Below are 15,270 nucleotides of genomic sequence, written 5' to 3'. Positions count from 1 at the left end.
GACAGAAACTGATGCGAAAATATAAAATGACTCAGATAAGACATTTAGATTTAAATAATTAAATTCAAATAACATGTACATGAAGAATAAGACTGTTTGACACCTTTACACAATGTGAATATCAATCATATGATACAAGCTTCTTCTTTTTCCGTAAAAACTGGATCATATCGTTATCCTCTATAACTTCAAAAGACATGTTATTTTGTTACAAATAAAATTTGAAAACATGTTTTATGACGAAAAAGTACACACAATGTTTTTCGCAAATATAATCAATATTTCTATGTGCTGCAGCAAGCATGAAATAGTATTTAATTGTAAACAGACAATCTCTAAGCTTGGCGTAGAAAAATACTTCCACACTTATAAATTAGTCTGAGGAGTATTTCGGGTGTACTGGTTTAATTCTAAGTACGTTTTGGTACACAGCATATATATTTCATGTTATGTTAAACATACTGGTCTTGTGACCTATCTATGTCACAGTATGAATACGGCAAGTATTAAGTATTAAGTTATAAACACACAAATGTCCACGTGTAGTAACTTGCGCATGTCGCGTGACGTCAAATTGACCTTTGTCGGTATTTTACAAAGCAAATGTCTTGTGTCACAACGTAAATAGTATATGTATCTTCTGTGTCTAGGCTGCAGTGTCACTTGATGTAGAGCCAATACTATAATTCAGCAGCCGTCTTGAGGTTTGTTTGTTTGTTTTACTTATTTTTGTTTATGTTTTTTTTAAATTCCCCCATAAATGTAATAACATTTTTCTTGGATGTTTCCAGACTGAAGCTCTACTTTAATTGTTCAAATGGTCCAACTTCATAAACGTCTTAATTAGAAGGTCTCAAAATAGATTTTAACTCTTAGATAGACCCAAATAGACCCTTAGGATATGTCGCCTGCTTGCTTCTTAAATATGTCTTTTGTCGTCATATCTGTGATATTTCTAATTTATCGCCACATCAGCGTTGGTTGTGCCGCGTGAAGGCTGTAAAACGTCGCCCCGTACATTCAAGCATGGATGTTTTATTTCCGATCCTTAAAGATCGTTCAGCACCTTATTTTGTACGTGTTTGTGGTAGTTTATTTTTTTACTTTTTGGCATTTTTCTAGTTGGGTGGTTCCAATATTCCTACTTGAATAATGTAGAGTCACCCTTAGGATATGTTGTCTGCTTTTTAGCTCACCAGGACCGAAGGTCCAGGGTAAGCTATTAGTATCAAAGGTGGATGCTCCGGCGTCCGTCGTCATGCGTCAGCAATTGTCTTCTTCTCTTAAACTGATGGGCAGATTTACTTCAAATTTGGTCCATAGTATCTTTGTGACAGTCACACTTAAGTTTGCTCATGTCATTTCAATTGGACCATTTAGGTGGTCAACAGAGCTAAAGATAGAAAAAACATTGGAACAACATCTCCTACTAAAATAATTGATGGATGATCACCAACCATTTCTTAAGCATTCTTAGGTACTCTTTTATAAAGTTTATAAAGTTTGCTCATATTAATTTGATTGGCCCCTTTCAGGAAACTCTAAAGCTAAAATAAGAAAACCCTTTAAACACCTTCTTCTACTTAAGTAAATGATTGATGCTCACAAAATGTGTCTGCAGAATTCTTAGGTAGGCTTTCATCAAATATGCTCCTATTAATTTGATTGGCCCTTTTAGGGATAAACGGTTGTTCCTGCTAAGCAACTCAGTGCCATCATGACCCTCTTGTAATGATTTTTCATTTTATTCAAACTGATTGGCACTTTTTCAATGTTATCTTATACTCGGACGTTACATTTTGTTTAACCAAGAAAATCAAAGTATTCGCATTGAAGAGTCACCTTGAAGGTTTCATGATATCCGCGGAATTCATATTTCACCATTACTAAGATTCAATGTTGAATTCTGCTTAAGCCGGTGCTTTGGGGCGCGGACGGTAACTTGCACTTTTCATTACCTTCCATCAACAGGCTCAATTAAACCGAGCCTGCAACTTTGTCAATTTTGTCTTGTTGGGCTTTCTTTAGGGATTCTTTATTTCTCTCTATTTTGACAAACAAATACACCACTGATAAATTGATATCTTGCGCAAGGTAGATTTTGGATAAATTGTTGGTGCAAATGTTTACAATTACCAGTTTTGTAGTGTAACTACTTTGAAACTAACAAAGATTGCGACTTACACAATTAATGTTTTGCAAAATTCGTATGCAATTTTCATCATGGAATCAAAATGGTTCCAAGAGGTCGATTTGAGAAGCAAAATAGTTCATTCTTCATTACATCTTTTATTGGGAATTGAAAATATCTTGACAAATACTGCCTAAAAATCAAACATCTTTGCTTAATTGATTATTTGAAGTTTGTTTTAGAAATCAATGTCTTACTACTTTCAGTAATAAAGATGTGGTTTAGAAGGAAAGTATAGCTTCAAGTTTGGAAAGAAATTATATGATAAATAAATCATGGTTTGTCCCTTGAAATATATTTATTTTAATTCCCCGGACATTACTAAATTACCTAATTACTTCATTTATTTTATGATATCTTTCATATTTGGTAGGTGGTCCTCCTGACTTTTAATGGAGTAAAGGGTCAAGGTCACTTGTGTAAAACAAATTTAATCAACTTATGCTGATACGGCCTTCAATTTTAGTTGATGTCAGTCATGTTAAATATAAACTCCTACGGGAGGTCATCTTCCTTTGGGTTTAGTTAGGGATCATTTTGTTCAAGGTCACCTTTGTCAAAATAGAGTTTTACTTTTTATAGGTGTATTAACCTTATTATATTGACAAATGTCTTTTATATTTGGTAATACTATATAAAATTTGGTGTTTTTTATTTGGATTGAATTAGGACTCAGTTGTTTCAAGGTCACCAGTGCCAAACATAGCTTTTTACATTTTCGCTCATACAACCTTTATTAATGGACATATGTCTTTCATATCTGGTAGGATAATAACTTGCATAGTATTATTTCATCTGATTGAGGTAGTGTGTCAAAAAACAAGACTTTTTACACGTTTGCCCATACAGCCTTTTTATTGACAGAGACAGGTATTTCATATCTTGTTGGAAGATAATTTGCATGATATAGGTAAGGGTCAGTTTGGTCAAGGTCACCAGTGCTAAAAAAGGATGTTTACACTTTTGCCCGTTCAGCCCATACTTATTGGCAGATGTATTTCATATTTGATTGAAAAATTATGTGCATGGTTTTCTTCCTTTGGATAAAGTTAGGTGTAAGTTTGGTCCAGGACCCCAGTGCATAAAATAGGTTCTACACTTTTGCCCAAACATCATTTATATATTTCAGACGTATTTTATATCTGGTAGGAAGATAACTTACATGATACTCTTCGTTAGATTGAGGTGGGGGTCAGTGTGTCAAGGTCAAGGATGCCAAAAATAAATTGTCTTTATATTTGGTAGGATAAAAAACTTCCATGGCCTTATCCTTTGGATTGAGTAAGAGTCATCAGTGCATAAAATAAAATGTTTTCACTTTTGCCCCTAAAGCCTTTATTTATGGAGAGATGTCTTAAATATTTGGTGTGAAGATAACTTGCATGCTATTCTTCCTTTCGATTGAACTAAGGGTCAGTGGGTCAAAGTCTAGAATACTTATAATAGACTTCTTCACATTGGCTAAAACAGCCTTTCCGAGGGATCACTTTGTTTCCAGAATTTATTTTCTGACTGATATTTTTCATATTTGAAAAGATGATAACTTTCTTCATTGCACTGAGTTATGGGTCAGTTCAGGCAAGGTCAACAATACTGAAAATAGTTTGTAACCCTCTAGCCCATATAGCCTTTTATTATTGACAGATGTTTTTCATATTTGGTTACAAGGTATCTTCCATACATTTTTGATTGAGTAAGGGGTCAGTAGGTCAAAGTAAATGGTGCCAGAATTATATTTTTAATACATTGACTAATACAGCCTTTATTTATAGTCTGAAGTTTTTCATATTTGAAAGAAACATACCTTTAATAGTCCAGTGTTGGGAGTTACAAAGTCAATGTTATTTGTAATGACAAAAAAATTGTTTGCCATTTTTTTTATTTAACTATTGAAGTTTTTTACAAATGTCTCATATATACAAGGAACATACCTAAGGTGGTCCTTAAAGTTCGGATGGAGTTTTGGGTTGCTGGATTCATGGTAAAGTTGAATACTTTTCAACTTCATCACAAGTCATAGTAATGACTTGCCAACTGCTATTTTTCACGATAATAAAACGTCATGACTATGTCAAGTTATATAACTGTGTTAACATTTTTTAGCAATTTTCCGTACTGACAAGAATCTGACCCGGGGCATGTGTGTTTAACAAACAAGTTCTTATTTAAATGGTCGGCTTTGATCCATTTCACAGGAAGAAAAAAACGTTGATATAACAAAAGGAGATTAAACCGTATGAATGCAATCACATTCTTATATCCCATATTTTACACAGTCAGTAGATATTACACAATATCTTCATTCTAAATGATCAACCTTTTATTCACAACAGCATCTTTCAGTAACTCACATCAAACCACGTCTTGATAGTTAATTTTGCCCTCGTAACAAGACATCTCTTTTTTAAAGACTAACTTATATTGTTTTTTAATTATTTATATAAAAAAAATAAAACAAAAAAGAACTAAGGCGATAGATTTTGCGGTCAAAATGATATAACCGCAAAACACCGACATCGTGTGTGTCTGTCAGATCGCTTCTCGGGAAACGACTATAGTCAAGAGCAATTAATATAAGTTACAATTCTTGATTCGCAATCAAACTTTAAATATGACTTATAGCAATAGTCTTTATTAATGCTATGCCAGCGTCAAGGTAGGGCAAACGCCGATGCTAAATTTACCTTCATTCGGTTCAAAATAAAGGATATATGTTGTCGAATAAATCAGTGCAATTTAATATAACACGAACTAAAACTTTCTGTCTGCAGTATAAATATAATGCGGAGTTTTCATTGTATCAATGGGATCTCTCCTATCTAGTTACATTCAATTATAGAAGTGAAATTCCTTTATTTGAGACCCATTGAGAAACGTTTGTGTTAACAGGTTTAATCTCTATAGTGTATAATATTGTTATTTCAGATGTATTTTTACCCGCTTCTGAAAAGAAGGCATAAGATCACATTTCACCATAAATGTATATCTGGTCTTTTTTATGTTCATTTAAATACTTGCCAATTATAATTCATTTTAAATAAATGCATGTATTATACAGATTACAATTTAAGATAGTATATAAAAAAAACAATAAATCTTATGGAAGAAAAATAATGATTTGTTGTGTCTTCCTTAAGATCACAGATACTGTACGTTTTATATGTAATTGTGTGTATTATTTACATGTCTTTCATTATAATACTATACCGTGATTAAATCAAAGGTTTTATTCTTATTTCCTGCAATAGTAGAATGTTGTCGCTTTACCTTACAGAAAAATATGTTCAAAAGTTTTGATTATTTATCTATGTCAATCGACAGGACACGAAACAGAAAATTGTGGTATGGGTGCAATCCAACTTCAAGCCGTTAATCAAGAATGCTCATCGCTGAAAGATAACTTCAACTTTATTTGGTTGTATGGAAAACGAAATAACATAGGGTTGGCGATTGGCGGCGGAGTGTATTGTAAGTATTTTTGAACATGATATCAGCAATTAATAGGTCCGATTAAGAAGAAATTATGAGCATCAGTTCATATTCTATAATAAAAAAACAAGATTTCCATAAAACACTTAATATTTCTGAATGAATTAATGTTTACTTAAATAAATCGATCTTCAGTCTCTCTAAGGTGTACAACTTTACATCTTTAGTAATTTTCCTTTCGAAAAATAAATTAATGTAACACAGTGACCAACTTTCTTTTTGACGATTGCCCAGGTGATCATTGTTTTCTAGTTACACTTTTAAGGCAAATAGAGCCTCAGCTATGTTTTAAGCTCACCTGAGCATGCTCAGGGTGAGCTTTTAGGATCGATGATTGTCCGTCGTCCGTCGTACGTCCGTCCGTCGTTCGTTCACATTTTGTTGTTAACACTCTAGCGGTCGCATTTTTGCCTCAATCATCATCAAACTTGGTCAGGATGCTTATCTGGTTGATAGCTCGGATGAGTTCGAACATGGGTCATCTCGGATGAAAAACTAGGTCACAAGAGCTAAAAATAAAAAAACCTTGTTAACACTCTAGAGGTCACATTTTTGCCTCAATCATCATCAAACTTGGTCAGGATGTTTGTCTAGGTGATAGCTCGGATTATTTCGAACAAGGGTCATCTCGGATGAAAAAGTAGGTCACCGGAGCTAAAAATATAAAAACCTTGTTAACACTCTAGCGGTCACATTTTTGCTTCAATCATCATCAAACTTGGTCAGGATGCTTATCTAGTTGATAGCTAGAATGAGTTCGAACGATTGGTATCTCGGATGAAAACCTAGGTCACAAGAGCTAAAATAGAAAAACCTTATTAACACTCCAGCGGCCACATTTTGCCTCAATCATCATCAAAACTTGGTCAGGATGCTTGTCCTAGGTTGATAGCTTGCATGAGTTCGAACATGGGTCATTCTCTCAGATGAAAAACTAGGTCACCGGAGCTAAAAATAGAAAAACCTTGTTAAAACTCCAGCGGTCACATTTTTGCCTCAATCATCATCAAACTTTGTCAGGAAGCTTGTCTAGGTGATAGCTCGGATGAGTTCGAACATGGGTCATCTCAGATGAAAAAGTAGGTCACTGGAGCTAAAAACAGAAAAAACCTTGTTAACACTCTAGCGGTCACATTTTTGCATCAATCATCATCAAACTTGGTCAAGATGCTTGTCTAGGTGATAGCTTGATTGAGTTTTAATATGGGTCATCTCGGATGAAAAAGAAGGTCACCGGAGCTAAAAATAGAAAAACATTGTTAACACACTAGCGGTCACATTTTTGCCTCAATCATCATCAAACTTGGTCAGAATGCTTGTCTAGGTGATAGCTTGCATGAGTTTGAAAATGGGTCATCTCAAATGAAAAACTAGGTCACCGGAGCTAAAAATAGAAAAACCTTGTTAAAACTCCAGCGGTCACATTTTTGCCTCAATCATCATCAAACTTGGTCAGGATGCTTATCTATTTGATAGCTCGGATGAGTTCGAACATGGGTCATCTCAGATGCAAAACTAGGTCACAAGAGCTTAAAATAGAAAAACCTTGTTAACATTTAGCGGTCACATTTTTGCATCAATCATCATCAAACTTGGTCAGGATGTTTGTCTAGTTGATAACTTGGATGAGTTCGAACATTGGTCATCTCGGATGAAAAACTAGGTCACAGGAGCTAAAAATAGAAAAATCTTGTAAATACTCTAGTGGCTACTGTTTTGATCCAAATATCCTGTAAATTGGTCTGAAAGTTTGTTTTGATGATTTCTAAATCAAGTTCGAACATGGGTCATCTTGGATGAAAACTAGGTCACACCGCCCAAAATATTGAAAAGCCTTGTTAACATTCTTAGTGGTCACATTTTCGACTCAATATCATCAAAGGACTTGGTCCAGGATGCTTGTCTATGGTAATTGCTCGGATGAGTTCGAAATCGCATGTGAAACTAGGTCACCGGAGCTAAAAAATAGAAAAATCTTGTTAACACTCTAGTTGCTACTGTTTTGATCTAAGTATCCTGGAAATTGGTCTGAAAGTTTGTTTTGATGATTTCTAGGTCAAGTTTTAATATGGGTCACCTGGGTAAAAAACTTGGTCACACTGCTCAAATATGGATAATTCTTGTTAACACTGTAGTGGTCACATTTTTGACTCACCTGTCATGAGACTTGGTCAGAATGCTTGTCTAGGTAATTGTTTGGATGAGTTTGATGGGTCAGGTAAGCGATCTAGGGCCATCATGGCCCTCTTGTTTACTTTTATTTCTCATATCACGTTTTTGTGTCTGCAAACGGTTACTCATGGGCAAAGAAGCTGAACTATCATTTGCTGTAGTTGATATAAGCAACTAGTTCAATTATAGTGATTAACAATTTTGTATGGAAGTCAAAATACTACTTTAACTACATTTTGCTACTTATATAACTACTGTTTTCATATTTACAGCTTACTTATTCCGTTGATAACCATCTTACATGCGCTAGAACCATTATTGAATCGTTATAAACCTGATGTTTGCCCTTTGTAAAGAAGAAACGATGTGTTTATTTTTGAAAGCAAAATGTGCCTTAAAACTATAAAAGAAAATATAAGTTTGTATTGCTATATCCATTGCATTTTCTGTTATTCCAGTACTCTGTAAATGGTTCTATGGAAAAGCTAGTCAATCAAAGACTGTTCAAATACTAATACCAATACAAACACAAAAGTCAGAGGAATTTCGAACCGCAATCTCAACTTTACTATCGCAGGAATGCCCACTCCAAAGATTCTTTGTCAAGACCAGAAAAGGAATTGTTATAGGGTTGGTGATTGGCGTGTATTGTAAGTATTTAAGAAATTTATTTGCGTCCGATTTGGTAAAGTTTAGAGCGAATCTATTAATCACTTTTTTAAATACAAACTCTCCATGTAACACAACAATTATATGTGTATAACATAAGTACCGTAATGTTGAATTCTCTTTTCTTAAAAAAAAATGATAAGTGCTTGTTTCTTAAGTTAGAAATGTATAGATATTATGAAAACAACTTTTTTTGGTCAGATTCAACAGAGAACTTTAATTCATAATTTCTATTGAAATAACATTTCAATCTCTGAAAAGAAAGTGAACCCTCGGAAGCACTTTTCAAAACAATTTTCATTCAACAAAAAGCAACTTACATTTTGTTGCAACTGCTTGATATACATGTATATTGATATAAATAATTGCAGGAAAATAATGTTAGAGTTACATAATTTTTTCAAAACTAAGCGAACTTTAATATTGCTTATATTGCTACAAAACTGACTAAAATATCAACATTTTTTATCCAATCACATTACAGTATTTTTCGAATTTCTGTTGAGTCTAACGTTTGTTAATGTGTACTAACTAAGTTAAATCTACTAAATCAGTCGTCTAACCAGTCTGACTAATTTCAATAATGCATTAAATTAGGGAGTAGCTAGAAGTGTAGTTTGTACTCTGAAATGTAAAATATGTAGGTATGGCGGAGTTTCAAGTCAACACTTTGGTATCAGCTCTTCAAATATTGGAGGAAATAAAAGTATCTATCTATCTTACTTAAAAAGTAATTAGGCGAGGTCAGGTGTTTCTCAATTTGAGGATACAATCACAGTTATTACATAGATAATACACGTAGGACACACAGAGACAAATGATTACACAGTAACTTCTTGCTAACCTTTTAACTCTAAGAAATTGTCTGTTATAAATCGCTGACAATTTTAAACTTCATTTTTTCTAGAAAAAAGTAAGCAAAACATCATTTTCTTCATTTGACAGGAATAAACTGCATTTACAATCCTAGATAGATTACATTTTTGGCTCGAAAAAACTCATTGTAAATTGACCGCACTACCTGTAGACCTAAATTGATACACAGAAAAATAAGAAAGTGATTTGTTTTTCACAGGAGCAATCAATAGGGATTTTTAATGTTAGTGAATAACTTGCATAAAATAACTGATAATTTCAAGTCTATTTTTCTCACATTTTTCATTTATTTTAAAAGAATCTATACATTTCATTAACTCTATTGTTTTTAGCTAATTGTAACATTTTTCCGTTTTTTTTTATTCACAAAGAGCAAGGTTCACTAAACACCAAATATGGCCCCATCTAAGATATTGATAAAAACCTTAAGGTGTATAGAGCAATGTGTTACATTTTCAAAATGAACATTTTTATGCAGGTCTGGTTACACAATAACATCTTAATAAGAGCACCTGTTTTATTCAATAAAATCCCAAACTGCACGGCAATTTTCAAATACTACGAAATTGTGTGTTTGACTGAATTAAACTCACGAAGATATATAAATATATTGCTTATTTATCGAAAACAAATTATATCATAGTTAAAATTAGACTATTTCACAAAACTAATATAAAAGATAAATAGGGCTCGTTTCGCTTATTCCAAATCCGGATTTTAAAAAAATTAAATGTGCATGTATGTTTTATTCGCCTAACTAAACGTATTTTGTTTTGATTTTTATTTGAATACATTGAACACATTTCCAGAACTTTTTTTTAAAAATATGGATAAAAAACAACAGAAATGTATCACTTAGATACTCTTATTAACAGGTGTTTAAAATGTTGATATAGTCTGTTGGTAAAGGTATAAATTCGGGGCAATCTTAATATGACATTTAAGGAAAAGTGTGGCTGATTATATGTTGAAAGGGCCATTTATTTAACTTATCTAAAATGACATGTAGATAAGGTGTAGGCAACTTTTAGAATATAAGTGCATGTGCGAAAAGGTGGGGCTATCGGCTACAATGTAAAAATGCCTTGTTTTTGGTTTAAAAATAATGTTGATCATTAAATTGGTTTATGTTTAATAATACGCATTAACAAATATATTTGGTTGCGTACCTGCGGCACGCTTGTCCAACTAGTTTATTAAACACTTACCTATACATATCGGAAGCCATGGTTTGAACTTATTGGGGTTAAAAAATGATATAGGAGCATAAGTTGAAGTATTTTAATAAGATTAGAAAACATGTTGTCTCTAAATGCATGACCCAATCGAATTATGTTGTCATTTAAATCTAAAGTGGTACAAAGTTACAACAGGGTCACAAAGAGATCAAATATTTGGCATCTTTCACAGGTCAATGACAATATTTAAACATTTAAACATTATACAAATGAACATTAAGTCTTACATTATACGACAGAGAGATTAGAATAATAATTAGTATGTTATAGCATGTAGTGGCCAAATACATATACTTTAATATATCACGTTTTTATATTATCTGTGATTTTTTAAGGCATTGTCTGCAATTTTTTCCTTACAGTGATAATTAATTGTAAACATAGAAGATCTTAAATGAAGATCAATATCTTGCATAGCTTCATTCTATAAATATGTTCCTCTTTTAATTTTTATGCTCCCCGAAAATTCGTCAGGTTGTCCGTCCGTCAGTCCTTCCCGAATTCGTGTCCGGCCCATAACTTTGTTATTTGAAGTCGGATTTCAAAAATTATTTCACAGAAATGATCACCATATTGAGTCGATGTGTCGCGCGCAATATTTGGGTCGCTACCTTGAAGGTCAAGGCCACATCATGACCTTGCAGCAAAATCGTGTCAGGTCCATAACTTCATTATTTGAAGTGGGATTTTACAACTTTTTCACAGAAAAAAATAACCATATTGAGACGACGTGCCACGCGCAACATTTTGGTCGCTACCTTGAAGGTCAAGGTCACAGCATGACCTTCAGCAAAAACGTGTCCGGCCCATAACCTCATAATTTGAAGCCAGATTTTAAAACAATTTAACATAAATGATCACCATATTAAGATGACGTGTAACGCGCAACATTTCGGTCGCTACCTTGAAGGTCAAGATCACAGCATGACCTTGCAGCAAAATCGTGTTCGGCCAATAACTTAGTTACTTGAAGTCAGATTTAACAAATATTTCACAAAGATTATCACCATATTGAATTGACGTGTTGCATGCAACATTTGGGTCGCTACCTTGAATGTTAAGGTCACAGCATGACCTTGCAGCAAAATCGTGTCCGGCCCATAACTTCATTATTTGAAGTCGGATTTTGAAACTTTTTTCAAAGAAGTGATCAACGTATTGAGACGATGTGTCACGCGAAACATTTGGGTCGCTACCTTGAAGGTCAAGGTCACAGCATGACCTTGCAGCAAAATCGTGTCCGGCCAATAACTTCGTTACTTGAAGTCGGCTTTAACAAATATTTCACAAAGATGATCACCATATTGAATTGACGTGTTGCATTCAACATTTAGGTGGCTACCTTGAATGTTAAGGTCACAGCATGACCTTGCAGCAAAATCGTGTCCGGCCCATAGCTCCATTATTTGAAGTCGGATTTTAAAACTTTTTCAAAGAAGTGATCACCATAATGAGAAGATGTGTCACGCGCAAAATTTGGGTCGCTACCTTGAAGGTCAAGATCACAGCATGACCTTGCAGCAAAATCGTGTCTGGCTCATAACTTCATTATTTGAAGCATGATTTTAAAACTATTTCACAGAAATGATCACCGTATTGAGACGATATGTCACGCGAAACATTTTGGTCGCTACCTTGAAGGTCAAGGTCACAGCATGACCTTGCAGCAAAATCGTGCCAGGTCCATAACTTCATTATTTGAAGTGGGATTTTAAAATTATTTAAAAGAAATGATCATCACATTGAGACGACGTGTCGCGCGCAACATTTGGGTCGCTACCTTGAAGGTCAAGATCACAGCATGACCTTGCAGCAAAATCGTGTCTGGCTCATTACTTCATTATTTGAAGTCGGATTTTAAAACTGTTTCACAGAAATGATCACCATATTGAGACGATGTGTCACGCGCAACATTTGGGTCGCTAACTTGAAGGTCAAGGTCACAGCTCATAACTTCGCTATTTGGGATTTTACAACTTTTTCACAGAAACGATCATCATATTTGGACAAAATGTCGCGCGCAACATTTGTGTTGTTTTTATACTTTGAACTTTGTCTGTGACATAACCCTGACACTACAAGATGTATACCTTCATGTGTCCAAAACTTTTTCGGGGAGCATCACCCGGTTCAACCGGCTCTTGTTTAAGCTTGATATTTAAAGTTTAACTTTCGATTATTATTGAATTTAAGCAATCGACTTGCTTTCTTTCGCTTTGACAATAACCTTATCAATGTTCTTCCGGTTAAAAATATGTGTGTTCATCGTAGTTTAGTTTTCATGTTAAACGTTAGAAAAATGATAAAAAATGTATATTTATGTATGGCTACTTCATTTTTTTATTCCAGTACTTAGGAAGTTGTTCTCTCAAGCGGTAAAAAACAAAGACAAAGGTTTTTGTTCTCACATCTTTACTTTTTTCGCCTTGTGGGTTAATGGCCTTTTCAAAGGTATTGTAAGAAACAACATATACGAATGTGAACTATGCGAAGATGTTGGAAGTTTACTCAAGGATTCCCCTTTGATTGTTGTGTGCCCAATATGTTCCAGGCCCGAAGATAGCATTGACGCTGCAATTCGAAACATGCCTGGTTTGTAAATTTCATCATAAAATTATGCATGCTTAATATTGCATTCTGTTAGATCGGTGGTAAAGGTGGGATGTTAGTTTGCATTGTCAAATACCGTCCATTTAACCGATCATAGACCATGCCAAAGTTTTCCGATTTAGCATTCTTACTTAATCTATTTTCTCTTTTGTAATATTTGCTTCTATTAAAATGCTATAAGCAAGCCTGTATAGTCAAATGTTATAATCATATGAAATTGTTAATAGTCTGATTATAATGGGGATATTTATCTAGTTCAATTGTCCTCAAACATATTGAAAAGGAATCACGGATTTGTATCGATAATCACCTTTGTCATATTCACAAAAGACAAAATTCTTGTAGTTATATGCATTTATTGTATTGTAATACTAATATCTGAGTCTTATTCAAAGATGAACTTTGATTTCAGGGAACGTCAGGTTCGCTGTTGCTCTTCTTCATTCCTGTTCGGAAGGGTCTTTACCTATATTTAAAACAAGTCAGAAACTACCAAAAACAGACAAGTATCGGCACATCAAATTTATTGATATAGCTGTTGACATGGACGCAAAACTTCACCGATGCCAGGATAATGAAGATGCAAGAATTCAGTTGGAACGTTTTATCAAACATTTTAACAATACTTAATTTACCTTGACTGTCTACTTTTTAAATTCATGTTGCACTGTTAAATTTGAAGATTAAATGTAATGAAAATGCAACAATAAGAGAGACACTTGTAACATAATTGTAACCGCTTGTGAAAATAATATATATTTTATTATGCGAATATATAAATAATCGAAATACAATCGAACAAAAACGTTTCTTTATTTATTTATTTTTTACTCTTTCAAACACATTTGAAATTAATGTCTTCATAAGATGTTTTTGTTTTTTTAAAAACGCTTTATCAAATAAATAGATTCATTTTTAAGCAGTATTTAAACAAGTTTGCTTGCATGCATGCGTAGGGGTCTTTTTACAGCTGTTGAAGATTTATTAAATTATTCAAATGACAGGAAAGTAAGAACTTCTAATTAGTCGAATTGCATTTGCAAACAAAAGCAACATACCGACTATTTCCGTCAGTCTCTAGGAGTAGGAATAATCGGCGAGGTGTCCAGAAGTTTAAGAAGCAGCAAAATTTCCATAAAAAGTGCTCGAAATTACTCTGTTTTAACAGAAACCTGTCTAAACACGTTTTCGTTTAGAACTCTATACTTGTATAGATTAAGTCCAAGTGAAAGCATAATTATAAAATCAATTCAAATAAAATGAACCATAATCATATACTAGCAACAGTCTAAAAGCAAATTTTACATTTAAATACAGATCTATATTTAGCTTCATGACCTAAACTACAACAACTCAAACAAACAACAACCACACTTCAACTCCAATAATCTAAAAAAAGCGCTTACAGCTTGCGTTTTTATTTGCAAAAGTGGACTGGCGCGCGACCCACTTGCAGAATGCTGCGCGTGCTGACATGCCTTATCAATGTTCAAAATGGCGCACAAATAGTTCAGATGTACTGACTGTTATGCAATACAAACATAAGTACAAAAATACATAAATATACATGTTTACACAATAGCAAAACATTTGTTCAACATTGCATCTGAAAAAAAAATAGCAGTATATATACAGATACTACAAGTAACAATGTACTTAATACAAACATGAATTGCTGAAAAAGGATTGAGTACGAAGCTTATAAATGCTTTGTTTTTCAGTATTCTAGCTCAACTTAAAAACCCAATCAACGATTAACTTGTTTTTTATTCAAAATTTAAATCTGACCTTTTGCACGTTTTGATTTTGCAGTCATTCGTCGCTAAAGAAGTCATTTCAATTTTGCATAAAATTGTGCAACTTAGGGCAGCATAAACTTGTAAAAAGTATATATATTTTAAATCTTTATGGTATATAAGATTTTTTTCTGAAAAATAGTACTTTAAGTTTGCGACTTTTGTTGCGCAACTTTGGCATAATTAGAACAACCGTGCCTCTACGCGACCTCTACTGGTTGCGTGATGA

At 33.6% G+C, this 15,270-nt stretch overlaps 1 protein-coding gene across 4 annotated transcripts in view; it reads left to right on the top strand.

The window, feature by feature from the left end:
• Positions 1–15,270, top strand: part of LOC132716108 (interferon-induced protein 44-like) — a 63,028-nt gene that overhangs the window by 29,028 nt on the left and 18,730 nt on the right. Inside the window, exons 3-7 of one of the 4 annotated variants that reach the window (XM_060699286.1) lie at positions 651–704; positions 5,513–5,659; positions 8,311–8,502; positions 12,985–13,227; positions 13,658–13,920. The exons of 2 other annotated variants lie outside the window; for them this stretch is intronic. In XM_060699286.1, coding sequence (XP_060555269.1) covers positions 5,536–5,659; positions 8,311–8,502; positions 12,985–13,227; positions 13,658–13,875 — 777 coding nt within the window. In that variant the 5' untranslated portion in view covers positions 651–704; positions 5,513–5,535 and the 3' untranslated portion in view covers positions 13,876–13,920. Of the gene's footprint in view, positions 1–650; positions 705–5,512; positions 5,660–8,310; positions 8,503–12,984; positions 13,228–13,657; positions 13,921–15,270 lie in introns of those variants that run through there. One more of the 4 variants, XM_060699287.1, reaches the window with a different exon arrangement.

Source organism: Ruditapes philippinarum, unplaced genomic scaffold (assembly GCF_026571515.1).
Source record: "Ruditapes philippinarum isolate M1 unplaced genomic scaffold, ASM2657151v2 ctg4473_1_1_1_1, whole genome shotgun sequence".
In the NCBI taxonomy this organism is placed as follows: Eukaryota; Metazoa; Mollusca; class Bivalvia; order Venerida; family Veneridae; genus Ruditapes; species Ruditapes philippinarum.
This window is presented reverse-complemented; position numbering and strand designations above follow the sequence as displayed.